General features: G+C 40.2%; 1 protein-coding gene across 2 annotated transcripts in view; it reads left to right on the plus strand.

Moving 5' to 3' along the window:
* vwc2 (von Willebrand factor C domain containing 2) overlaps window positions 1–25,144 on the plus strand; it is a 162,867-nt gene extending 137,723 nt beyond the window's left edge. For both annotated transcript variants that reach the window (XM_069911981.1, XM_069911986.1), the window contains exon 4: window positions 24,906–25,144. In XM_069911981.1, coding sequence (XP_069768082.1) covers window positions 24,906–25,057 — 152 coding nt within the window. In that variant the 3' untranslated portion in view covers window positions 25,058–25,144. The remainder of the gene's footprint in view (window positions 1–24,905) is intronic.
* The last annotated feature ends 1,093 nt before the right edge of the window (window positions 25,145–26,237 follow it).

The raw sequence follows: 26,237 nt of genomic DNA on the forward strand, positions 1-26,237 counted from the left end.
AGATTTGTCCATATCTATTTCTCTGGATATCTATATGTGAGAATAGTATGACTAAAATTGTAAATGCAAGATATTGATTGGTTCATTATAATTTTATCCATCAATTATATTTAACTCTGGAGAAATTAAGGAAATATAAATTTATTTCTTCTGATTTATGTTTTAGATGTCATAAGGAAGTGGGTTCTTTTTTACATTCTGTTTGGTTATGTGAGATGGTTAAACCTCTTTGGAATAAAATTAGGGAATTTTTGGAAGTTATGTTTAAATTTAAAATTTCACTTGATCCTATGGTATTTTTACTGGGTTATATTAAGAAATTGAGTTTGGAGCTAAAATTAGATAAATTTCAAATTGCTTTTTTGAGATTGGCCTTAGCTGTAGCCAGAAAATGTCTTGCCATTACTTGGAAAAATGAGACTAACTTGAGTATTCAATGATGGCATGTGGAAATGACATCTTGTATTCCATGGGAAAAGATAACATATAACTTATGTAATAATTATTCTTTTTTGTTAAAACTTGGACCCTGTATATGGAATATATGCAGTTTAATTGTTAATTTTTTTTCTTATACACTGATGGTGTTGTCCCAAAGCATGGCAAATAATTGAAGGGTGTTATGTTATTTGATATCCTCTTCTTCTTTCTTTCTTTTGGTGTTGTTTAAAGGGGGTTGGTAGGGGTGGGTTGGTTAGGGTTGGGGGGGGGGTTGTGGGGGATTGTATGGAATAAAATATCTTAAAATTGGTTTGTACCTTGTATGATTTATTATGATTAATAAATAAAATTCCCAAGAAAATGAGAGTGATAGGTGACTGGAATGGACTGCCCATGGTTGTGGTGGAAGCAGATACAATGGTAGCATTTAAGAGGCTTCTAGATAGATACATGAATATGCAAGGGATGGAAGAATATGCATCTTGTGCAGGCAACAGTTTTAATTTAATTTTGGCATTGTGTTCAGCATGTACATCTTGGGTCGAAGGTCCTGTTCCTGTCTTGTACATGTTCTAACATGTCTCAAACTAATCTTAAAAAAGAACTGCATTTAACATTAAACCGTATATAGTTCCAACGAACAAAGTGTGTTCCAGCAAAGATGTCCAAGTCCAACCTAAAATTAAGCCATTGGATATTAAATATCTTGGAAAGATAAAAATTTTCCAATATAAGAGGTATTGGTTCCATGATACTGTACCACCAGTTCAGGAACAGACCATCAGACTCCTAATCATTAGACTCAATCAGGGACTCATTTAAGGACTCTTACATTGCACTTTATTTATTTGTCTCTGTATTTGCAAAATTTGTTTACATTTATTTATTTGTTTACATTTCTCTCTTTTGTATACATATCTTTACCTTAAAAAAGTTCTTTAGTAGAAATTCTGCCTGGCCTGCAGGGAAAAGCTTTTAGTATAAATTCTGCCTGGCCTACAGGAAAAAGAATCTGATGGTAGTGTGTGATGTTATATGTGTATATATACTGTGATAAATAATTTAAAGTGAACATCAAGCTCTCCAAATGACAAAATAGATCAGAGGTCCCATAAGGTTAAACATGTCTTAAGCTTCTTTCTTTACATTAAGTATTTGGGTAAATAAATAAATGACTAAGAAAGCCCATAACATTTAACAACAATCTGGGTTTTAAAAAAAGCCTATTTTAAAAAAAAATGTAATTGAGAACATTTTGGCATGGGAACAAGCTTCATAATAAACAACCTCAACTGTATAAAAGAACAGTCACTCAAAAGATTCAGAATACGAAATAATGTCCTGTTGTTTGGCATGCTTTTCATTAAAATATTTCCAAAGGAAGCAAAATTAATGGCAATTGACCCGATGTGATTGGGATGCTTTATTTTCTTTTGCATTCATGAAACTCCAGTAGAACAACACTGTCAAATCCCTGCTCGAGTGATGGTTTTTTTTTTGCCTTCGTTTACAATTGATAATTCTTCTTAAATTAGCTCTTTAACTATTACTTCACCCCAATTAAAACTTGATTGATCTCAATGCTCAAATTCTGAACATTGAATAAACTAATTCAGCTTGCTTAATAGGGGCAGCATGGTTAGCACGGCAATGAGTGCAACACTATCACACCGTCAGCAACCCGCCTTTGAATTCGATGCTGTCTGTAAGGAGTTTGTACGTTCTGCCTATGTCTGCGTGGGTTCTCCCCGGATACTGCAGTTTCCTTCCACCTTCCGAATGAAGGGCGTTTGTAGGTTAATTGGGCTCATAAGCTGGCAGGGTCAGTTAACATGCTGTTTCTCTAAATTATAAAAAGAATACTTTATCTACTGTACTCCCAATTAATCTCCATTTTTCATGCACAAGCAAATGTGAAATGGCCCTCTTCTCAATCTATAAAAAATATTTGTGCAGAATTTCTGTCTTCTTAATAATCATCAACTATTATTCTTAATGACTTTAACCATCAAACTAATTGCATATTTTAGCAATCCCATTACAAAAGCAAAATACTCCAAGAGCTGGAATAATTTAAAAAAACATTTTGGGAGTACCCAATAGATAAGACATCTGTGGAGAAAAAGTTAATGATTGAAGCTAATATTCTTTCATCAGAACTCTGACATTCTGAATTTTGATGAAAAGCCATTGACCTGAAGAGTTAACCATATTTCTCTCCCCAACGACCATGCACGAGGACTGTATTCCAAGCATCACCTGTTTTGTTCTATTTCAGCAATTTCTTTAGAAGCCACAATGTTACAAATATGTTCTTGAGAAATTGTATACCCACAGGAGAAAGATCAACAAGCTCTGACTAATTGCATCTTACCTATTTGATAAACAAATGCTAGCTGTAAAGTGCCTAACATTTAAAAAAATAACTGGGGAAGATTCATTGCATTGGGAATAAGAAATACACCATTATTATTATGTGAGGTTTAAGAAGGCAGATTCAGGGATGTTTTTTTCCTGTGAGGTTTTTGTCCTAAGGATGGTTTGTTTAGTTGAAAAGCTATCATTTAGAAACTACCATATATTTGCCCTTAAGACTGCTTTTGTTGATAGCTAACTCTCTGTCAAGCAAAGGACATTGCAACCCTGATTTTAATACCTGAGGAGAGGTTTGATTGCATATATTTGTAATATTAGTGCTCTCTGAAACATCTTATGATATTGTGGTGGCCCACCATGGCGGCGATCGAGCCAGCGCTCCGGGTGATGGCACATCCAAAGGCCAGCAGTGACACTGGCCCCAACAAGCAAATAGGCGGGTGAACGGCAAAATGGTGTTGGCTTTGCTGCGCAAAGAGACAGGGACAGCGTGCAGGAAACATGCTTTTATTATGCATGTTGTGACATCCTCCAAGGCGGGCCATAGTAGGAACAGTGCAAGTATAAAAGTCGGTCCTGAGCCCTAATAAAACTCAGAGCTTAACCTGACAGCACTACGTGTGGATGTGTGTGTGTTCTTTCAATAGCGCACGGCTACAATATAATTACCTAAACTTACTAAGTTTAAGTTTATTTATCATAAGATACCTAATACAGTGAGAAGGGTTATTTTGCGATTAGATTGATGGGTTATCTCCAACATTCATGTAGACATGTATAGATCATGATTTATGGATTCTAGGATTACAATAAAAGGGAAGATCAATTAGCATGAAGCAAGGAACCCCTGGAGGCTGAATGGAAGAATTGTCTCTAGCCTGTTGGTGGATGGTTTCACACTCTTAAACCTTTTCCCCAATGAGGTGTGATAGGTCCTTCAATATGTTGGCTGCCTTTCCAAGAAAGCAGGAGGTGTAAAAGGATTTCATGGAGGGGAGGAAAGTTGCTGTTATATTCAGAGCTACATTTAGTTTCTTCTGTAGTTTATTCCCATCTGGAGCAGAACAGCGTCTGTCCCACACTGTAATGTACCCAGTAAATGTGATTTCGATGGTGCACCTACAGAAGTTGTTAAGGGATGGGGTGACATGTCAAACTTAGTCTTTGAAGAAAGTTGAGGCATTACTGTGATTTTTTGACCATAATGTTGATGTGCTTGTCCTAGTCAGGTCATTGGAGATACTTATTCCTCAGGACTTGAAGCTATCTACTTTTTCAATTTCACTGTCATTATGTGAACATTGATGTGGACTCTGTTTTCTCTCTTGAAGTCAATGATAATCTCCTTTGTCATATTGACTTTGACAGGTTGTTAACATAGCACCATGCCACGAGCTTTTCAATCTTTTTCCTGCATTCCATCTTGTTGTTATTTGATACCTGGCCCACTACTGTCATGTCAGACCAATCTTGAAGATGCTTCTGGAATGGTTGAAGGTGCAGAGGGAGTGTAGTGTGTGACACATCCTTGAGGCACACTCGTATTGGGTGTGATCATAGATGCGAGTGAGTATGCTAGGGTCTATGGTGTTAAATGCAGAGCTGTAGTGTATGAACAATAGTTTAATGTACAGTAGGTGTCTTTGGAATTCAGTTGTTTCAAGGCTGAGGGGAGAGCTAGGGAGAAGACATCTGCTGTGGATCAGTTTGACCAGTAGGCAACTTTAAGTGGGTCAAGGTGGGTTGGTGGACTGAAGCTGATATAACCATGACCAGCCTCTTGAAGAACTTCATGATGGTGAATGTCAAAGCCACCAGTCAGTGGTAGTCATTTCAGCCTGTTATTATGTTTTTCTTCAGTACTGGTAAGGAGGTAGCCTTCTTGAAGCAAGTTTGGACTTTGGAAAGTTGCAGAGAGGGACTAAAGATGTCCATAAATTGTCCACCAGTTGACACGCGCAGGCTCTCAGGACACATCCTTGGATTCCATCTGGGTCGGTTACTTTCTGTGGCTTCACCTGCTGGAAGGCTACTTTGATTTCATCATCAATGACCATGGGAGTAAAATCACTTGCAGTAGTTATAGAGTCATACAGCATGGAAACAGGCTCTTTGGACTAACTTGCCCATGCCAACAAAATGACTTACCCACACTAGTCCCCCCCTAAATGCATATGGATCATATCCCTCTAAGCCCATCTTATTCATCCATCCATCCAATTTTTTTAAAATATTGCAGTAGTACCTGCCTCATCCACATTCTCCAGCAGTCCATTCCATGAACCTATCACCAACTGTGCAAAAAAAATACAGATTCCACAACTCGGAGCAAAAGAATCCTTATGTTCACCTCATCTTTTCCTCTCATGATTTTGTATACCTCTATGAGATCACTCCTAATCCTCCTGTTCTCCAAGAACTAAAGCTAAAAGTTCCATTATTGTCACATAATATTACATTTAGAATATAACATACATGAAATTCTTTAACTTCGTTTACCGTAAGAAAGACAGAGTCGCCAATTTGTCCAGTGCCCTCGCAGAAATGAGACCAATGCTCTAACCACTGAGCTGTTGGAGCCTCAATAAAGCTCTAGACTCCTATAGCTCAGGCCCTGAGTCCTTGCAGCATCTTAGTAAATCTTCCCTGCACCTTCTGCAGCTTGACAACATCATTCCTGCAGCACGCTGATCAGAACTGAATGCTGTACTCTAAATGGGGCCTCACCAAAGCTTATTTGGATGTCACCTCCCTGTTGAACAGGCCCAATAGGAAGACAGTATAAAGTTGCAGGAAAAAAGCTTGGCATGAGGGAGACCAAAATGGGCCATGGTGGTGAGTAGGATTAAAGAAATCAGCATATTATACTAACAGTCCATCAAAAACAAGAGATGACTAGGGAGAAGATAGGACCACTCAGGGACAAAAGAAGGAGTTTATTCTTGAAATCAGAGGAAGTGGTACTAAATGGGCATTTTGCATCAGTGTTTACCAAGAAGGACATGGACAGCGATAGGAAGTATAATGTTGAGAATACCTACATATTAAGGCATTTTGAGATTAAAATAGAGGTCTTTTGAGAAGCATTACGGTGAACAAGTCCCCTGGGGCTGATGGGATATATCCCTGGTTATTGAATGAGGCAGGTGAAGAGATTGCTGAAAAGTTGACAAAGATCCTTGTATCCTCACTAGTGATGGGAGAGATCCCAGATGACTGGAGAAAAGCTAATGTTATACCTTGGTTCAAAAAAGGAGAAAAGGATAATCTCGGAAACTATAGGCCAGTTTGTTTCACATTATTGGTTGGGAAACTACTGGAAAGGAGGCTTAGGGATAGGATTTATGCACATTTGGAAAATCAGATTAGGGATAGTCTACATGGCTTTGTGAGGGTAGATCATGTCTTACCAATTGGATGTTATCTACATGAACTTTAGTAAGACTTTACAAGATTCCTCATTGCAGAATGATTCAGAAGATGCATGGGATCCATGATGAGCTGATAATTTGGTTAAGAAATCGGCTGGCCCATAGAAGATAGGTGGAAGACTGAAGGGCTGTGACCAGTGCTGTTCCACAAGGATTGGTGTCAGGACCCCTGTTGTTTGTGATATATAGAAACGCATGGATGAAAAAGTGGATGAGTCGGTTAGTAAGTTTGGAGATTGATGGAATAATGAACAATGCTGATGGTTATCAACAAATACAATAGGATATAGATCAGTTACAGATATAGGCAGATGAGTGGCAGATGGAGTTTAATCCTGACAAATGGGAGGTGTTGTGAGGTCAAATGTATTCAGATAATGGTAGCACTCTCTAAAGTATTGATGTGCAGATGAATGTAAGGCCAATGTCCATAGATCATTGAAAGTGATCCTGCAAGGAGATAGGGTGGTAAAGATGGCATTTTGTATTCTTGGCTTCATTGGGCAGGGCATGGAGTGTAAAAGTAAGGAAGTCATATTGCAGGGACTGTATGTAAAATTTTGGTTAGGCCACACAGAATACAATGTGCAATTCTTTTTGCCCTATTGCAGGAAGAATGAGGAGGCTTTCGGAAGGGTACAGAAGATACAAACTTGGGTAGTTTTCTCTGGAACATAAGAGGCTAAGGAATGAATTGATGGCAGTGTATAAAACAATAGCCCCTTTTCCACTAGCATCCTATCCCAGGAATTAACTGGAAATTTACTGGGACAGGGTCCAGTGGAAAATGAACGCTGAATGCTGGCGTCATATGACATCATTTTACACCTCTATCCCTTTGTATTTTTGCTTTGTACAAATGCTTTGTATTTCGTGATAGCATGCATTCCCAACCATAGTCATTGTGTGCCTGTGATTTTCCCTTGGGACTCAATCATTGCTTCTCTGATGGGCTTGAGGAAATCGTACTTGAACTTCTTGTAGTGGGTCATGTCTCCTAATTGGAATGCCACTGACCTTGCCTTCAGTAGCAAATCACTTCCTGGTTTATCCATGGTTTCTGATTGGAAATTATTTTTATCATCTTCTTAGTCACCTAGCCTTCTATACGCTTACTGATGAAGGTGGTGCATTCATCGAGGCTTTTTGTTGAATCCTTGAGCATTGTCCACACTACCAACTGAAAATGTCATGTCGGATGTCATCTCTATTCCTAGACCACTGTTGACTGACTTTCAGCACCCTCCCTCTCTTGGTTTCAGCCCTTCAGTCGATGATGTTGTGCCGATCTATATAAATCTATTCCGCAACTATCTAATACATTCTAATTTTCCCTACCTCACATCCATACCCCACTCCCCCCCCACACCAATTTCCTTACATCCATGTGCTTATATAAGAGTCTTTTGAATGTCCCTATTGTACAAGCCTTCACCTCCAACCCTGGTAATGCATTCCAGGCATCCACCATTCTCTATGTAAAACAAAGTACCTCTGACATCTCTCCTAAACTTTCCTCTACTCGCCTTAAATAGGTTCAAGATTCTTTTACTGTTATGTAACAGAAAATGTAATATTAGTCTACCATAAGATTCACCTTCATCAGAAATTGCCCAGTACATCTTACAGTCAGAGAAAGAGAAGCAAAAGAGACTCCCTACAAAGTCATTCACCTCCAGTGCCCCCGCAAACTCTTCAGCGTACAGCCTTCAATTCAAACCATTAGCAGCTCGAGCTCCACATGCACACCACTGACACGAACAGCAAGTCTTCAGCACTCTCATCACCTTCGGTTCCAATACCTGGTACTTTTTCAGTCAGTTTCAAGCGAGTCTCGAACAGTCCGCAACCTGGTGCAACTCCCCTGACCACAGTTGCCAACAGCCTGCAGTCTGCAAGGGGTCAACCCCTTGAATCACCAAAACCCCACCATCTCAGAGCATGTTACTAATCCACTGCCGTGGTCACTATCCCATGGGTTGTCTCCTCTGCTTCTCCATCTCAAAAACAGGGACTGGTCTCCCTGTTTTATGGTGCCTTGTGCCAGTCCTCTGCTTCCCCAGGGTCTGAAACCCTTAAAGGCTCTGCCATCTTGGGCCCAGACTCCACAATCACAGCATTTTTAAAAAAATATCATTGGCTCCTTTAACGGGCTGTTTAAAGCCTGTGCAGCGCCAATGGCAGTCAATCTAGGTGGTTGGACCCTACGGGGGAGTGCTGTGTCTCTGCTCCCCGGTCTACATGCGTTCGCACCACTCTGTTATTGGCTATTGTCACATCAAGAAAAAGATGCTGGCTGTCTATCCCATCTATACCTCTCATTAACTTGTTTCTTTTCTTTTGCTTGGCTTCGCAGACGAAGATTTATGGAAGGATAATGTCGATGTCAGCTGCAGGCTCGTTTGTGGCTGACAAGTCTGATGCGGAACAGGCAGACACGGTTGCAGCGGTTGCAAGGGAAAATTGATTGGTTGGGGTTGGGTGTTGCGTTTTTCCTCCTTTGTCTTTTGTCAGTGAGGTGGGCTCTGCGGTCTTCTTCAAAGGAGGTTGCTGCCCGCCGAACTGTGAGGCGCCAAGATGCACGGTTTGAGGCGATATCAGCCCACTGGCGGTGGTCAATGTGGCAGGCACCAAGAGATTTCTTTAGGCAGTCCTTGTACCTCCTCTTTGGTGCACCTCTGTCTCGGTGGCCAGTGGAGAGCTCATCATATAACACGATCTTGGGAAGGCGATGGTCCTCCATTCTGGAGACGTGACCTACCCAGCGCAGTTGGATCTTCAGCAGCGTGGATTCGATGCTGTCGGCCTCTGCCATCTCGAGTACTTCGATGTTGGAGATGAAGTCACTCCAATGAATGTTGAGGATGGAGCGGAGACCTCGCTGGTGGAAGCATTCTAGGAGCCGTAGGTGATGCCAGTAGAGGACCCATGATTCGGAGCCGAACAGGAGTGTGGGTATGACAACGGCTCTGTATACGCTAATCTTTGTAAGGTTTTTCAATTGATTGTTTTTCCAGACTCTTTTGTGTAGTCTTCCAAAGGTGCTATTTGCCTTGGCGAGTCTGTTGTCTATCTCGTTGTCGATCCTTGCATCTGATGAAATGGTGCAGCCGAGATAGGTAAAGTGGTTGACTGTTTTGAGTTTTGTGTGCCCGATGGAGATGTGGGGGGGGGCTGGTACTCATGGTGGGGAGCTAGCTGATGGAGGACCTCAGTTTTCTTCAGGCTGACTTCCAGGCCAAACATTTTGGCAGTTTCCGCAAAACAGGATGTCAAGCGCTGAAGAGCTGGCTCTTGATGGGCAACTAAAGCAGCATCGTCTGCAAAGAGTAGTTCACGGACAAGTTGTTCTTGTGTCTTGGTGTGAGCTTGCAGACGCAATATGATATGCAATTTTTTTTCATTTGTTGACACTTAGCTGAACCCAGTATTTTCCATCAGCTGGCATGTCACAAGATAACCATTTAAATGTAGATGCAGAGGCTGTTCATACAAACATGCCTTATCATATAGCTGAGGAATAAAGGAATCTGATACAATACCTGAGAAACCCTGCAGTTTTTCACAGTTAATCTTTACAATGCTTGGTTAAGTAAGGCGTCAATATTTGATTTGAAATCTTTGACTGTATGTTACTACATTAATATCGGGATTATGTTCAGTGCCACATAGTTAGATTAGAATGCCCAAGAGACACTGAGTAACTCAAGATTTAAGCATGATATCAAATAATATTTAATATTAGCTAGTTTAATTTTGAGCATTAAAATAATTGAGCAAATATTTTGCAAAGTTTTATAAAGTTTCATGTTGTTTGTTTACCAACTTTTACCCCTCTATTGAAGCATTTTGTGAAGACCAGGTATGATAATATAGCCACTATATTTAAATCCAACATGGAGATGTTTTTGAAGCCAAGAGAGTATTCCTGACAAAATGTTGGGTACCTCCTATTTCCAATGGGTGCTGCGTGACCTACTGAATTTCTCCAGCACTTTTGCATATTGCACTAGACTCCAGCATCCGTAGATATTCTTGTTTAACTTCCTCCTGACTATTTACTGTAGAGAGGCTAGCATAAGTACTTACAATCTATTACTTATCTGTGATGAATTGTCTCTTAGTCACAAAACATTAAGTTAAATGAGCAGAAGAAGCTCATGACCACTTTAGGCTTTCACCTATAATACTGACAGCAGAGCTGAGTGAATATCAAGAAGGATACTAAAAGCTTTTTAATGTATATTAAGAGTAAAAAAAAGGTGAGAATAGATATAGAACTGATAGAAATAACGCTGGAAAAATTAAACTGGAGGAACAAGGAGATAGCAGAGGAATTGAATGTATTTTGCATCAGTCTTCACTGTGAAAAACATTAGCAGTATAGCTGACTTTCAAGGGTGTCAAGATAGAGCAGTGGTTTTTTTTTAATTAGTCACATACCACCTTACTAATCCCTTACTAAGCATAGAGCACCTATGCATAGGGTGCTATAGGTGCTCTGTGGTTAGTAAGGAATTATTTAAGGTGGTATATGAGAAGGGGGAAAGTGGTTGAGAACCACAGAGATATAGAGATTGCAGAGGCATTAATAATCAATAGATTCTGGTATGGTTCCAGGGAACTGGAAATTTGCAAAGGATTCTGCTATTTAAAAATAGCTAACAGAAAGGTAATTGTAGACCTGTTAACTTAACATCAGTGATTGGGAAGTTGTTGGAGTTGATTGTCAAGGATGAGGTTAAGGAGTAACTGGAGGTATATGACAAGATGGGCCAAAATCAGCATGGTGGTCTTAAGGGAAAATCTTGCCTGATAAACCTACTGCAATTTTGTGAGGAAACCATGAGTAGGGTAGACAAAGAAGATGTATTGATGTTGTACATTTGGATTTTCAAAAGTTCTTTGACAAGAAGCCACGCGTAACATAAGATGAAAGCCCATTGAATTACAGGAAAGGTACTAGAATGGGTGATATAGAGTCCTTTGTTTTGTTCTCTGCACTTTCCTTGGAGCTGTCTGAAGACAAAGACCATGTCAGTAGCAACAAAGCCTTCGACACCATGAGCAGGAAGGGGCTTTGGCAAATACTGGAGCGCCTCAGATGCCCCCCAAATTTCCTGAACATGGTTATCCAACTGTACGAAAACCAACAAGGTAGGCTCTCTGAACCCTTCTCCATTAACAATGGCGTGAAGCAAGGCTGCGTTCTTGCACCAACCCTCTTTTCAATCTTCTTCAGCATGATGCTGAACCAAGCCATGAAAGACCTCAACAATGAAGACACTGTTTACATCCGGTACCACACAGATAGCAGTCTCTTCAATCTGAGGCGCCTGCAAGCTCACACCAAGACACAAGAGCAACTTGTCCATGAATTACTCTTTGCAGATGATGCCGCTTTAGTTGCCCATTCAGAGCCAGCTCTTCAGCGCTTGACATCCTGTTTTGCGGAAACTGCCAAAATGTTTGGCCTGGAAGTCAGCCTGAAGAAAACTGAGGTCCTCCATCAGCCAGCTCCCCACCATGACTACCAGTCCCCCCACATCTCCATCGGGCACACAAAACTCAAAACGGTCAACCAGTTTACCTATCTCGGCTGCACCATTTCATCGGATGCAAGGATCGACAACGAGATAGACAACAGACTCGCCAAGGCAAATAGCGCCTTTGAAAGACTACACAAAAGAGTCTGGAAAAACAATCAACTGAGAAACCTCACAAAGATTAGCGTATACAGAGCTGTTGTCATACCCACACTCCTGTTCGGCTCCGAATCATGGGTCCTCTACCGGCATCACCTATGGCTCCTAGAACGCTTCCACCAGCGTTGTCTCCACTCCATCCTCAACATTCATTGGAGTGACTTCATCTCCAACATCGAAGTACTCGAGATGGCAGAGTCTGACAGCATCGAATCCACGCTGCTGAAGATCCAACTGGGCTGGGTAGGTCACGTCTCCAGAATGGAGGACCATCGCCTTCCCAAGATCGTGTTATATGGCGAGCTCTCCACTGGCCACCGTGACAGAGGTGCACCAAAGAAGAGGTATAAGGACTACCTAAAAAAATCTCTTGGTGCCTGCCACATTGACCACTGCCAATGGGCTGATATCTCCTCAAACCGTGCATCTTGGCACCTCACAGTTCGGCGGGCAGCAACCTCCTTTGAAGAAGACCGCAGAGCCCACCTCACTGACAAAAGACAAAGGAGGAAAAACCCAACACTCAACCCCAACCAACCAATTTTCTCCTGCAACCGCTGCAACCGTGTCTGCCTGTCCCACATCGGACTTGTCAGCCACAAATGAGCCTACAGCTGACGTGGACATTTACCCCTCCATAAATCTTCATCTGCGAAGCCAAGCCAAAGACTAGAATGGGTAGAGCATTGGGTGATCAACTGGAAAGAATGGGAATAAAAGGATCCTATTCTGGTTGGCTGCCGGTTACCAGTGAAGTTCTGCAGGGGTGGGTGTTGGGGCCACTTATCTTTACATTGTATTTTAATGATTTGGATGACAGAATAAATGGCTTTGTGGCTAAATTTGCAGATGATACAAAGATAACTGTAGGTGGAGGGGCAGGTAGTGATGTGTAAATAGCGACATAGCAGAGACAGACAGATTAGGAGAATGGCCAAATAAATGGCAAATGAAATACATTGTTGGAAAGTGTAAAGTCATGCACTTTGGTAGAAGAAATAAAGGGCAGAATATTATTTGGATGGGAAAAAAATTCAAAATTCGGTGCAAAGACTTGGGACTCTTCGTCCAGGATATCCTAAAAGTTAACTTCCAAGTTGAGTAAGTGGTGAAGAAGACAAATGCAATGTTTTCCATCATATTTAAAGGAATATGATTTAAGAGCAGGGATGTGATGTTGAGGTATTATAAGGTACTGGTGAGGTCTCACTTGGAGAATGGGGCACAGCTTTGGGCTCTTTATTTTGGAAAGGATGTGCTGGCAATGGAGAGGGTTCAAAGAAGATTCACAAGAATGATTCCTGGAATGAAGGAATTAGCATTTGAGGAACGTTTGACAGCTCTTGGACTGTACCCCTTGGAGTTCAGAAGAAAGAGAGAGAACTTCATAGAAGCATTTTGAATGTTGAAAGGCCTGGACAAAGTAGACATGGCAACGTTATTTCCCATGATAGGGGAGTCTAGGATGAGAGGGCACAACTTCAGGATTGAAGGGTGCCTGTTTAAAACCAATGCAGAGGAATTTATTTAGCAAGAGAGTGGTGAACCTCTGGAATTTGCTAACATGGGTACCTGTGAAGGATGATTTAAGGCAGAGATGATATGTATCTGAATAGTCAGGATATCAAAGGTTATGAGGAGAAGGTAGGGGAGTGGGGTTGAGTGGGAGAATGGAATAGTTCCTGATGGAATGGCAGAACAGAGTCAGTAGGCCACATGGTCTATTTCTGCTCCTATATCTTATGGTTATTGTCTAATGCTGTTAAATCCCAGAAGCCCAAGTTTACTGAAAGGCTGGACCTTGTGATGAATAGAGAGAAGTTGAAATGAGCAGGATAATCTCTCAATCTGCATATCTTTTGATACATTAAACGTTCATTCTCATTAGAAGGGTTGGTTTGAAGCAGGTTGGAAGTTGAATCACATATGAGGCAAAAAAATAGTGATGTGAGACAGTAAGTCAAAATATTTCAGTAAAAATGGCCAAGATAAAGCTTGAATTTTGACAGGCTGGGGAAGGAAGCTGAGAAGAAAACTACAGCGTATTAGCTCACTTGTTTATTTATAATCTTTGAATGAATTTACCGATAACTAATATGAAATGGACATTATTTAGATGGGTATGTCTGGAAAAACAACCAACTGAAAAACCTCACAAAGATAAGCGTATACAGAGCCGTTGTCATACCCACACTCCTGTTCGGCTCCGAATCATGGGTCCTCTACCGGCATCACCTACGGCTCCTAGAACGCTTCCACCAGCGTTGTCTCCGCTCCATCCTCAACATCCATTGGAGCGCTTTCATCCCTAACGTCGAAGTACTCGAGATGGCAGAGGTCGACAGCATCGAGTCCACGCTGCTGAAGATCCAGCTGCGCTGGGTGGTTCACGTCTCCAGAATGGAGGACCATCGCCTTCCCAAGATCGTGTTATATGGCGAGCTCTCCACTGGCCACCGTGACAGAGGTGCACCAAAGGAAAGGTACAAGGACTGCCTAAAGAAATCTCTTGGTGCCTGCCACATTGACCACCGCCAGTGGGCTGATATCGCCTCAAACCGTGCATCTTGGCGCCTCACAGTTTGGCAGGCAGCAACCTCCTTTGAAGAAGACCGCAGAGCCCACCTCACTGACAAAAGGCAAAGGAGGAAAAACCCAACACCCAACCCCAACCAACCATTTTTCCCCTGCAGCCGCTGCTACCGTGTCTGCCTGTCCCACATCGGACTTGTCAGCCACAAACGAGCCTGCAGCTGACGTGGACTTTTACCCCCTCCATAAATCTTCGTCCGCGAAGCCAAGCCAAAGAAAAGATATCAATAAGCAAAATAGATATCATTAACCTTTTCAATCTTTTAATAAAAATGCATTTAATGCTGAATACACACAGTATATTGTTCTTATTTTGAACTGGCAACCGAGCAGCTGTGGAATTGATGTGAAGGCTAGTTTTATGTTGCTCCGACATTTACTCATTATTCAATCAAAGTCAAATATTAATGGGCAGACCATTTGCCTAGTAAATTAATACCCTGGTCTCTACTACCAACTGTTCTACAGCATTCTTTTCTGGACTTCTGTAATCAATCAATCTTGCTTTCCCAAACCTGATATTTGAGAGCCAGTACCTCTGTGGTGTATTCACAAAGTAAGATCATCCTTAACCTGGGTACAGCTTTTAAAGACTGCGCTGATTAATTTCCTCTCAATGTTGGAGAGCATATCAAAAGCTGTATTTGCGAGATTAAAACAGTAAATATGCCTTAAATGACTTGAATTTTGGGGCATCCTGTGGTTCTGTCTGACGTCTTGGATAACTTCTCCAGTATCTCTGGACTTCTACACATCTGATTTAATACAAGACAAGACCTTGTCCATCTCAGTGGCCATTTTGTAGTGTACAAAATGAACTATCCAATTTGTGCAATTTCCTCATCTGCTAAAGCACATGCACATTGGTATCGAAATCCCAGGTCCATTTCTGGCGGAAGTGGCTCTGCAACTCCAGTATTGCTACACCATAACCCAATATAAACCCAAGCTATTTTAGTGTTGGCAGAATAAAACAAAAAGCAATTTAACTTTATCCTTAAAGAATGAATTAAATAGTGAGAGTCTAATTGTTTTGCAGGTAAAGATAATGGACAGATAACAGTGAAATTCTTATTTACTGCTACTATACAGGTTCGTAACATACACTAACAACAAATAAATTAAATTACCACGAGAGATAAAAATGGTAATAAATATCTAAGGACACATAATTCTTCACTGTGGCATTTATGCAAAAAATGTGATATTACAAAAGTACAGACAGATTATTGGTGCTGTAGTAGCGTGCTGGTTAGGGCTGTAGGGGGAGGTTAACAAACTGATAGCTGATGGAATAAAATTGTTCTTGAACTTAGAAGTGCCAGACGTCAGACTGAAGGTAGCAGTGAGAATAGCAGGAAGAGAGCATGACCAGGGTGATGGAGATCCTCCTCTGTAATCTGTATAGGGTCCATGACCTCAGTACTCTTTTGCCTCTTTTCTATGGATGTTTTATCTATCTCCTGAGTAAATACAGATGAAAAAAAAATCAATTTATGATCTCCTATGGCTCCAGACATAGATGATCCTCACTGATCCTTGAGGAATACCTTTTCAAATGCTTTTTTGTCATTGTGTGGTACTTCAAAGGCATTTAGTTCTGCTAGAATCTCTTGCTTATGTATATAACTGGTGCTGTAATATCCTGTGGAATGTCCTATTGGTTCTTTGGAATGGAACATTACTGCACAGAATAAACCCTTCGGCCTACGATGTTGTGCTGAACCACAGTATATAAACCTACACCACTTATATGTATAACTCTCTATCTAATAGCCTTTTAAAAGCCCCTATCATACCAGCCTCTACACTCACCTCTGGCAATGCAATCCAGTCACTTACCACACTGAGTAAAAATCCTTCAAACTGACATTTTCCCTAAACTTTTTTCCCACTCACATGAAACATATGTCCTCTGGTACTTGCTATTGTCACCCTCTATTCCTCTATTAAGTCACCTTAATCCTTTGTCAATGCAAGAGCAAAACCCAGCTCTGTCAACCTTGCTTCATAAGACATGTTCTCCATTCCAAGCAACATCCTGGTAAATCTCCTTTTTACCCTCTCTAAAGATTCTACATTCTTCCTGTAATGAGGCAACCATGCTGCACACAAATATTCCAAGTGTATCTAACTAGAGTTTGAAAGACCTGCAGCATTACCTCATGTCTCTTGAACTCAGTCCCCTGACTAATGAAGGCATTCACCTTCTTAACCCAATCAATGTGCTGCAACCTTGAGAGATCTATGGACTTGAACCCCAAGTTAGTTACCCCAAGTAAAGGGCATCCAATATTTCAAGCCTGGATCCAAAGCAAAAACAGGCTTCCCCTGCCCTTTCTTCCCTCTTCTTGTCTCCTCATCCCCCCTTTCCCTCACCTTTTATTAAGGTACCTGTCTGTTTTTGCTTTTATCTGATGAAGGACCCAGGCTGAAAACTTGGTTACTCTTTACTTTCCCATCAATGCTGCATGACCTGCTGAGTGTCTCCAGCGCATTTGTGTAGTACCCTTATGTATGCTCCCTTCTTCTTGACTAACTGCCCCAACTGTCTTGTCAACCATGGTTCCCTTACCCGACCATCCTTTCCCTGTGTGATGAGACAAACCTGTCTAGAACCCCATGCCAGTGATCCCTAAGCATCCTCCAAATTTCTACTATGCATTTCCCTGAGAACATCTGTTCACAATTTACTCAACCAACTTCCTGCCTAATACCAACATAATTAGCATTTTGCCAATTAAACGCTTTCCTATTTTGTCTACTCCTATCTTTGTCCAGAGCTTTACTGAAAGTCATTGCTTCCAAAATGCTCACCCATTGAGAGGTAAGTCACCTGATCCAGAATTAAATCCAGAAAGGCCTCTCCGCTAGTTAGCTTGTCCACATTCTAGGTCAGGAATCCTTCTTGGACACATCTGACAAATTCTGTCCATCTGAACCTTTCACATGAAAGTAAGGGTCAGTCAATGTTAGGGAAGTTGAAGTCTCTCATGACAACAACCCTGTTGTTTATTCATGGTAATTAAATTGTATTGCTGATACTTCAATCATTTTAGAACATGTTGAATAAGTTGGCTGTTGAGTGGTAACTTATTTCTATATAGTCACATATTGTACAGCAGTGAATATATCGAGAGAATAAGATTGTCAGTAACCTCAGTCTCATTTGTTCCATCTTGTGAAGCAAATTGAAGCATTTTTATTCATAACTAAAGACATAAACATTTATAACTAATACCATTTCTGATTTTACAGTCATATTTGAAGCTGCTTTGAGAACATAGTCTGAGATATTCCTATCAGTTTGAGATACAGTAATTAAATGGTTCTATTAATGTTGCTGTATATAATTCAGTGCACTCCAAAAGTGATGATCATTATTTAGATATTTCAATTTCATTTTATGACTTTTTAAAAATATATTAACAGGTTATAGCAAAGTAATATACTTAATTGCATCAACAAAAATATTTTGACAATAGAAGTAATGCCAACTTATAACTCCATAGGCTGACTCAACACACCAACAGTTACCTATTCCAAAGATGAATTAGTATTACACATGCACATCTTCCTTCAGACAATAAAATAAATTCCAGCATATGTTTGGTAATTTAGGTCAGGGGGTTATTTACCCTTTTACAAACCATTCTCTTACCTTCACAGTCTTTCTACTTTAAATGACCTTGTCTGGTTAAACCCTGATTGAGCTCCATTCTGGTTGTTCACTGATATAGCATCCCAGATCTGAAGAGTAGCAACATTGAGTGTTTCAGGCGAAGACACAAGAGTCTGTATACACTGCAGTCAGGACTCCTGAAACATAGTCCTGACTCTAAATTGACTATCTGTGTTCTTCCATATCTACTGCCTGACCTGCTGAGTTCGTCCAGTAGTTTCTTAGTATTTCACTAGGTTATCTACAGATCTGGTTATGTAATTTGACATGCTATTTAACCTTAATTCCTTCAGCTAAAACCACCTTCATTTACCTGATTATTGCAGGTGCAAAGATAATTACCATCTTGCTTTACTCTCACCTTCTTGATGAGTGCAAAGAGCTTATTATCCAGTCCATCCTGCCAAGCTGAATCTCATCCTTCACTGTTGAGCTTCCCTCTAGTGGTTCAGCTGTATGTTTGTCCTCTTCATGGGCTCTGCTCTCTGCATCTCATATCATCAAACTAACCTCCTTTCAGCCACTCTAGTCTCTGCTGCTAATATTGTAAATAGTTGCTTTTCTTCATGCAATTGAAATGCAAAAAAAAACTGCAGATGCTGTAAATCTGAAATAAAAACTGAAAATGCTGGAAATACTCAGCTGGTCGGGCAGCATCTATGGGAGGGGAGAGAGAGAGAGAGAGAAAGTGTAACACCATGTTATTATTTCTGATGGAAGGCTATTCAACTGAAACATCAACTCTCTCTTTCTCTTTCCACAAACACTATTGCATGAACTGCTAAGTAATCACAGCATCTTCTTTTCTCAGTTTTTTTTTGCTTTCAAAACTACCTCCAAATTCTTCCTGGACTCTACTATCCCCAATCCAACCTGCCTCATTTTTTTCTTTGGAACTCTTTTCAACTGGTTCTCCCCTCATAGTTAGATCCACTATTCAGTCCAGTCAGGTTTCCAGCTCCACTGCAGCACAACATCAGACTTAATCAAAAATAATAACCTGCACTATTTTTTATGAGTTTCAATATATGCACCTCTGATATGGTAACACATTAGGATATCTCTCAGGAACCAATAAAGACATTGCAAGTTAATATGCTTTGGGCAATTACAATTTATTTTGTGTAAGTTCTAAAGGAGAGTAGGTTTCACTTTTGAAAGTATGAGCAAATTAAAATGGGAAGAGTTGGATCAAAATTAGCAATTTTTGGCAATATTTCTTTCCAATGGTCTTCCATTACATCACTTACATAACAATTTTTAAGTTGCACATGATGTCCTTTCAATGTTTAGTGATGCAAGTAAATCTCAGATGGTCCTGAGCCAAGCAATTTCATTTCTTTCCCGTGAACTCGTGCTTTACAATCAACCTCTGGAGACAACTTTCCTCCATTCTCGTAGTGTGACAATTCCATTTATCAGACTATTCATCCAAGGCTTCAATTACTTACAATTGGTACCAAATTACAGGCAATTCTGGGGAGTTTCACCTTGGGAATTGGATTAAAATGAGCCCAGCTATTTCAGATTTTTATAGCTGTCAAAAATTGTAATCTAATTTGAAGATGGAATTGTCTTCTTTTATAATGTACTGAAGAGACACAATGCCCCCTCATTTCCAGTGAACTTTTGATACAAATACAAAAGCCGATTTGGCAGAATTGTGCAGGACACTTTGAAGGTTCAGAATCACTACAGTATATGCATACTTGCTTGCTTGAACCAGCAGTGGAAAGCCTGTCTCTTGTATTTCAAAGCCATGGTCAAGCATCAATGTCCTAACAAAAAACAAAGAGCACAGGAACAGGCTCTTTGGCTCGCTATGTCTGCATTGACCATGATTCTAATCCAACTCACCCATGTGCTTGCTCATGGTCTGTACGTTTTTAATTCCTGCCTGTTCACATGCCTGTCTAAATGTCTGTAAAGCATTGCTATTATATCTGCTTCACCATCTTCTCTGGCACCACATTCTAGACACCTACCTCTGCCCCACTTTTCACTCCCTCCTCACCTTAAATCTATGCCCTTGCAGTATTTGAGTTAAACAATAAAATCTGCAGATCCTGGTGTCAGGTGCAATACATAAGTGCTGGAGAAACTCAGTCGGTCATGACGAAAGCCCCAGGCCGAAACGTTGATTACCATTTGCTTTCTATGAATCCTGCATGACCTTCTGAGTTTTCCAGCATTTTTGCGTTCCCTCTGGTAGTTGACATCCCCATCCTGAGATTAAGACTCTGACTATCTTCTACCCTAGGAATATCTCTCATAATTTTATGACCTTCTGTCAAGTCACCTCTCACCCTCTGATATTTCCAAAAAAAAACAATCCAAGTTCATTATTCCTCTCATTCTCACCAAAATACACGAATCAAAGCAACATCCTTGTGACCTCTTCTGCACTGTGTCCAAAGCCTCCATTTCCTTCCTATGGGGTGGTTTCCAGAAATGCACTGAATAATCAAAATATGGCCCTATGAAAGTTTTGTATATTTGCAATGTGACTTCCTAATATTAATGCTCAAAAATGCCCCATGATGAAAGCATGCCTAATACATCCTTCTTTACCTCCCTACCCACCTACATTGCCACTTTCAAGGAGCAGTGGATTTCTGCCCTAAGATGTCTTTGTATATCAATGATTCAAGAGGGCCTGCCATTTACTTTATACACTCTTACATTTGACCTCCCAAAGTGCAAAATCTTAGAATTGTATGGACTAAATGCATGTGCCATATTTTTGTGCATATTTTCAACTTGACTTTATTTCGCTGAATCATTTGACAACCTTACACGCTATCCACATCTTGCTCAAATTTTGCATCATCTGTAAACTTGCCAGTCATATCACAGATCACCAATATTTTCATGCAAATCATACATATTAGAGATTACAGAGGATCCAGCACTGATCTTTGCAGAACAACACTGGTCATACACCTCCAATTAGAGAAACACCCTTTCACCCTCTATCCTCTACAACCAAGCTTAGCAATACGGTTGGTATAGCGGTTAGTTCAACACTATTTCAATGCCAATGACTCGGATTCAAATTCTAGGCTGTTTGTAAAGAATTGTTATGTTCTTCCAGTGACTGCATGGGTTTCCTCCCACTCACCAAAAATGAATAGAGTTGGCAGATCAATTTGTATATTTGGGCGGCACAGGCTCAAGAGACAGGAAGTCCTGTTACATTGCTGCATGTCTAAAGGTCTCTTTGGCTTGGCTTCGCGGACGAAGATTTATGGAGGGGGTAAATGTCCATGTCAGCTGCAGGCTCGTTTGTGGCTGACAAGTCCGATGCGGGACAGGCAGACACGGTTGCCGCGGTTGCAGGGGAAAATTGGTTGGTTGGGGTTAGGTGTTGGGTTTTTCCTCCTTTGTCTTTTGTCAGTGAGGTGGGCTCTGCAGTCTTCTTCAAAGCAGGTTGCTGCCCGCCGAACTGTGAGGCGCCAAGATGCACGGTTTGAGGCGAGATCAGCCCACTGGCGGTGGTCAATGTGGCAGGCACCAAGAGATTTCTTTAGGCAGTCCTTGTACCTCTTCTTTGGTGCACCTCTGTCACGGTGGCCAGTGGAGAGCTCACCATATAACACGATCTTGGGAAGGCGATGGTCCTCCATTCTGGAGACGTGACCAACCCAGCGCAGTTGCATCTTCAGCAGCATGGATTCGATGCTGTCAGCCTCTGCCATCTCGAGTACTTCAATGTTAGGGATGAAGTCGTTCCAATGAACGTTGAGGATGGAGCGGAGACAACGCTGGTGGAAGCGTTCTAGGAGCCGTAGGTGATGTCCAAAGGTATTGTGTGTCAAACTTACAGACTCACCATGGATCCCATGTGATTTATTCTTTTGCATCAGCCTACCATAAGAAACCTTGTCAAATGCACTAAATGCAACTATAAATATTTATTTATCTATCCTTTAATATTTAGTATCCCTTTTCTCTGTTTTGGCATAGTATGATAATTAAATCTATTTTATAGTAGTTAGTCTATTTTATAGTAGTTAGTCAATTAGTCAATTTGGCTGCACCAAATAGGAATTTTGGCACATCTGTATGTTGTACTTGTATATGACAATTTAAATTTAGACATACAGCAAGGTAATAGGCCCTTTTGGCCCACGAGGCAGTGCCACCCAATTGCACCCAATGGAGCTTATAACCTGCAGTACATTTTGAATGGTGAGACAAAACCAGAGCCCCTTGGGGAAGGCTCAGGAAGAATGTACAAACTCATTACAGACAACACGGATCTGAACCTGGGTCGCTGGCACTGTAACAGCGTTGCGTTAACCACTAAGCTAACTGCTGCCCAATAGACCCTCAACAACTCAAATGCAGCATAAGGAACATTGCCAGATGAACATTGTCTGACGAATAACTGAGCAGCAGGTACATAAAATAGAGTCCCTGCCCCCAGAACATCAATGCTAGGTCTAGGTCAAAAGCAAAGCTGAGGGCAGATGTTAGTCAGGCAGACAGATATATTTAAAAACTATCACAATTGTAATGAACAATTTAAAAAGACTGAAATTTTCATAAAAATAAAATTGACTAGGAATACAAAATCACAAGTAAATTGGAGAAAGTTTACAATGCCTAGCGCCCAGTTAACTTGGCTGATCTGCCCCAAGCTGTAATTCCCTCTTCTGTACCAGCTCATAATGCCCTGAATTCCTTGATCTTTCAAAAATTGATTTTCCTTCTCATTAAATGTCTTTGGCAACCACAACCTTCCTGGAGAGAGAATTCCAAAGACACACCGTCTTAAAGCACATTAAAAAAGCTTAAACAATTAAAACATTAAACAAAAGCAAAATATATTATTTTAACTACCACTTTGCTACTTATTTACAAGTCTAGAATTCCCATTGAGTTTCTTGCAAAAGTACCAGATTTGCAAAAAAGTCTAATAGGCAATTCCCTTCAGTAATACCAGGGAGTGCCAACAAGGTCAGGCCCATGCTAGGACTCCAGTGACAGAACATGGTGAGACGTGAGGCCCTGAATCTGTTGGTAATCCTGGATTCACAAACCTTTCTCTGTTAATCCTTCTTCAGCTCAAAGACATGGATATCTGTTGTTTCCCTTGGAATTATTATTTCTGAATTTGGCACATTATTTCTGAATTTGCCACATAATATTTTTCCATTTATTTTATATTTCTTTTGCACCCTCTAAAGATTTTGAAAGGATTCTTTGATTTTTTTAAATGTTATAATTCATACCATTCTATTTTTTTGCTGCATTAAGATTCTACAACATTCTTACTGCAGCTTTGTAGTTCAGCAAGGGAAATACTGATTCTGGATCACATTAATAAATTATAGTGACCTGTTTTGAGACCACCAGCCTTGTTAATCGATCCATGATAGGGAAGAGACTATTTGTGCTCTTGAATATACATTGAGGAGAGGTTAAGGAAAATAAGAATTGCAATTCCTCTGTATTAATCAGCTAGGAACTAAGCATTTTTTTCGCTTCTATCCCGCCGCAGCATATTTTGAACACAGTACTGATAAAGACTTATATAGGAGAACTACAAATATATTGTAAAAATACACTGAAATGCTGGAGGATTTCAGCCTGTCTTTCAGAGTCCATAGGGAACAAAGATATATTGCTGACATTTCAGGCCTGAGTCCTTCTTCAAGGAATAAATAGAATGAACAAAAAACAGGAAATATCAGAATCCAGACAATGCTGGCTGGGAGAGGAATCCAGACCAACAAGGATGTTAACTGAATATGATAAGATCTGTGCGAAAGGAGACAAGGGAAAAGGGAGAGAGACAGCTGATGGAAAGCGATGGGGAAAGAAGAGGGAAGGGTTAACAAAAGCCAGAGAAGTCAATATTAATGCCATCCAGTTGGAGGGTGCCCAGTTGGAAGATGAGGTGTTGTTCCTCCAATTTGCAGGTGGTCTCGGGACAAACATTTCAGAAAGGGAATGGGATGGGGATTTGAAATCGATGGCCACTGGGGGATCCAAAATATGTTGTCATGGCTGTAAAAACTAAATATTTCATCTATATGCCTTCTGTAGAACAGCATATCCTTTTTACCAGTGCTGCTAAGATTTGTTTTGTTTCATTTATTTCATCAAAAAAATGTGAGGGCACTTGTTCATTCTTAATTCCCAGAATATCAATCAAGGAGTTTTGAGACAGTAAGATTTAGAGTTTTCATATGCTGAAGCAGAATGCAGCTTTATGCTGCTTTAATTTTCTATTTTAGCTTCATTAAGACTAAATTTTAAATGTTTGCATTTTCATTGCTCATAACAATCCTATTTCCATCATCTCTATGTTTGTATAAATTCCCATATATGCATGTCGAAGATCTTTCTCAGCTATTTTAACTTATAATTTAAAATAGAGTAATCCACAAATGAAAATAACTTCCACATTAAGAAAGTAATTAATTAAATAAATGGATGCTTACATCTATACATTTTCTCGATTTTAATTCAGTAAGTCATTGAAATATGCTATTTATTTCAACTTTTGGAATTCAAAATAACTAATTAAGCTTTTGCTTTTCTGATTGCTTGATTACAATTTGGAAATTAGTCAACATTTTAAAAGCATGTATTTTGAAATGAGCCATAAATTGATCATTCTGTCATGAGCTTGCAGTTTGTTACGATGACGGTGATGTTTTGTTTCAGGACCAAATTGCTTTGCTGGAGTTTCCGTTATCCCAGCTGGACGAGAGGTGAAGATAGATGAATGCACAACCTGCCACTGTTCCTATGAAGATGGCACGTGGAGAGTCAGCCATCAGGCAACCTGTATCAAGAATGGCTGTCAAGAAACTTAGTCAAGAGATTGTATCATTAAAAAAGTTTGTTACATTGAATATGAAATGAGACTGAAATAATTCTGTTTTTGTATATACTGTATTGTATACCGTACTTATATTTAATTAGTTACATTGTTTGTACAAAATTCGAGCAATAAAAAGTGACTCATATATTTCAAGCATTACAATTTGGCACTTTTAATTTTCAGTAATGTGGGTTTAATACTTTGTCACTCTTTTCCCAGCACTGTTGTCCTCAGTAATCGCATATATGCAAGTGACATGTAGTTATGTCAGGGAAGGTTAGTAAAGAGAAAATGGAAAAACGTGCATATCATGAATATTATGCAATAATTCTAAGTATTTTACTTTAGAGTAAATAATGTAAAGATAAAATGGAAACATTTCAAAATGTTTTGTGACTATTAGTGATTTTTGTGGTGGTTCGATACATCTGGCATCTAAATAGCTTTGCTTCTACTAAGTCCACAGCAATTTTATGTGATGTTCCCTGTTCACTTCTGGTTTTTTTTTAAAACATCTTTTATCATAGAACATAGTTCAATGCTGCACATTATAGACCTTTCGACCCTCGATGTTGTGCAAACCCATATATCCCTTCTTTAAAAAATACTAAACCCTCCCTACCCTACAACCCTCTATTTTTCTTTCATCCATGTGTCTAAGAGTCTCTTAAATATCCCAATATTTCAGCCTCCACCACCATCACTGGCAAGGTATTCCAGGCACCCACAACTCCCTGTGTAAAAAAATTTAAAAAAAACATACCCCTGATGTCTCCCCTAAACTTCCCTCCCTTAACTTTGTACATGTGTCCTCTGGTGTTTGCTGATCCTGGCCTAGGAAACAGGTGCTGGCTGTCCACCCTATCTATGCCTCTCATAATCTTGTAGATCTTTATCAAGTCTCCTCATCCTTCTAAGCTCCAAAATGATAAGCCCCAACTCCGCTAACTTTGCCTCATAAGACTTGTTTTCCATTCCAGGCAACATCCTGGTAAATTTCCTCTGCACCTTCTCCAGAGCTTCCACATCCTTCCTATAATGAGGTGACCAGAACTGAATATAATTCTCTAAGTGTGGCTTTACCAAAGATTTGTTGAGTTGAAACAGGACCTCTCTATTCCTGAATTCAGTCACCCTATTAATGAATCCCAGCATCCCATAGACCTTCTTAA

Source organism: Narcine bancroftii, chromosome 1 (genome assembly GCF_036971445.1).
Source record: "Narcine bancroftii isolate sNarBan1 chromosome 1, sNarBan1.hap1, whole genome shotgun sequence".
Classification (NCBI taxonomy): Eukaryota; Metazoa; Chordata; class Chondrichthyes; order Torpediniformes; family Narcinidae; genus Narcine; species Narcine bancroftii.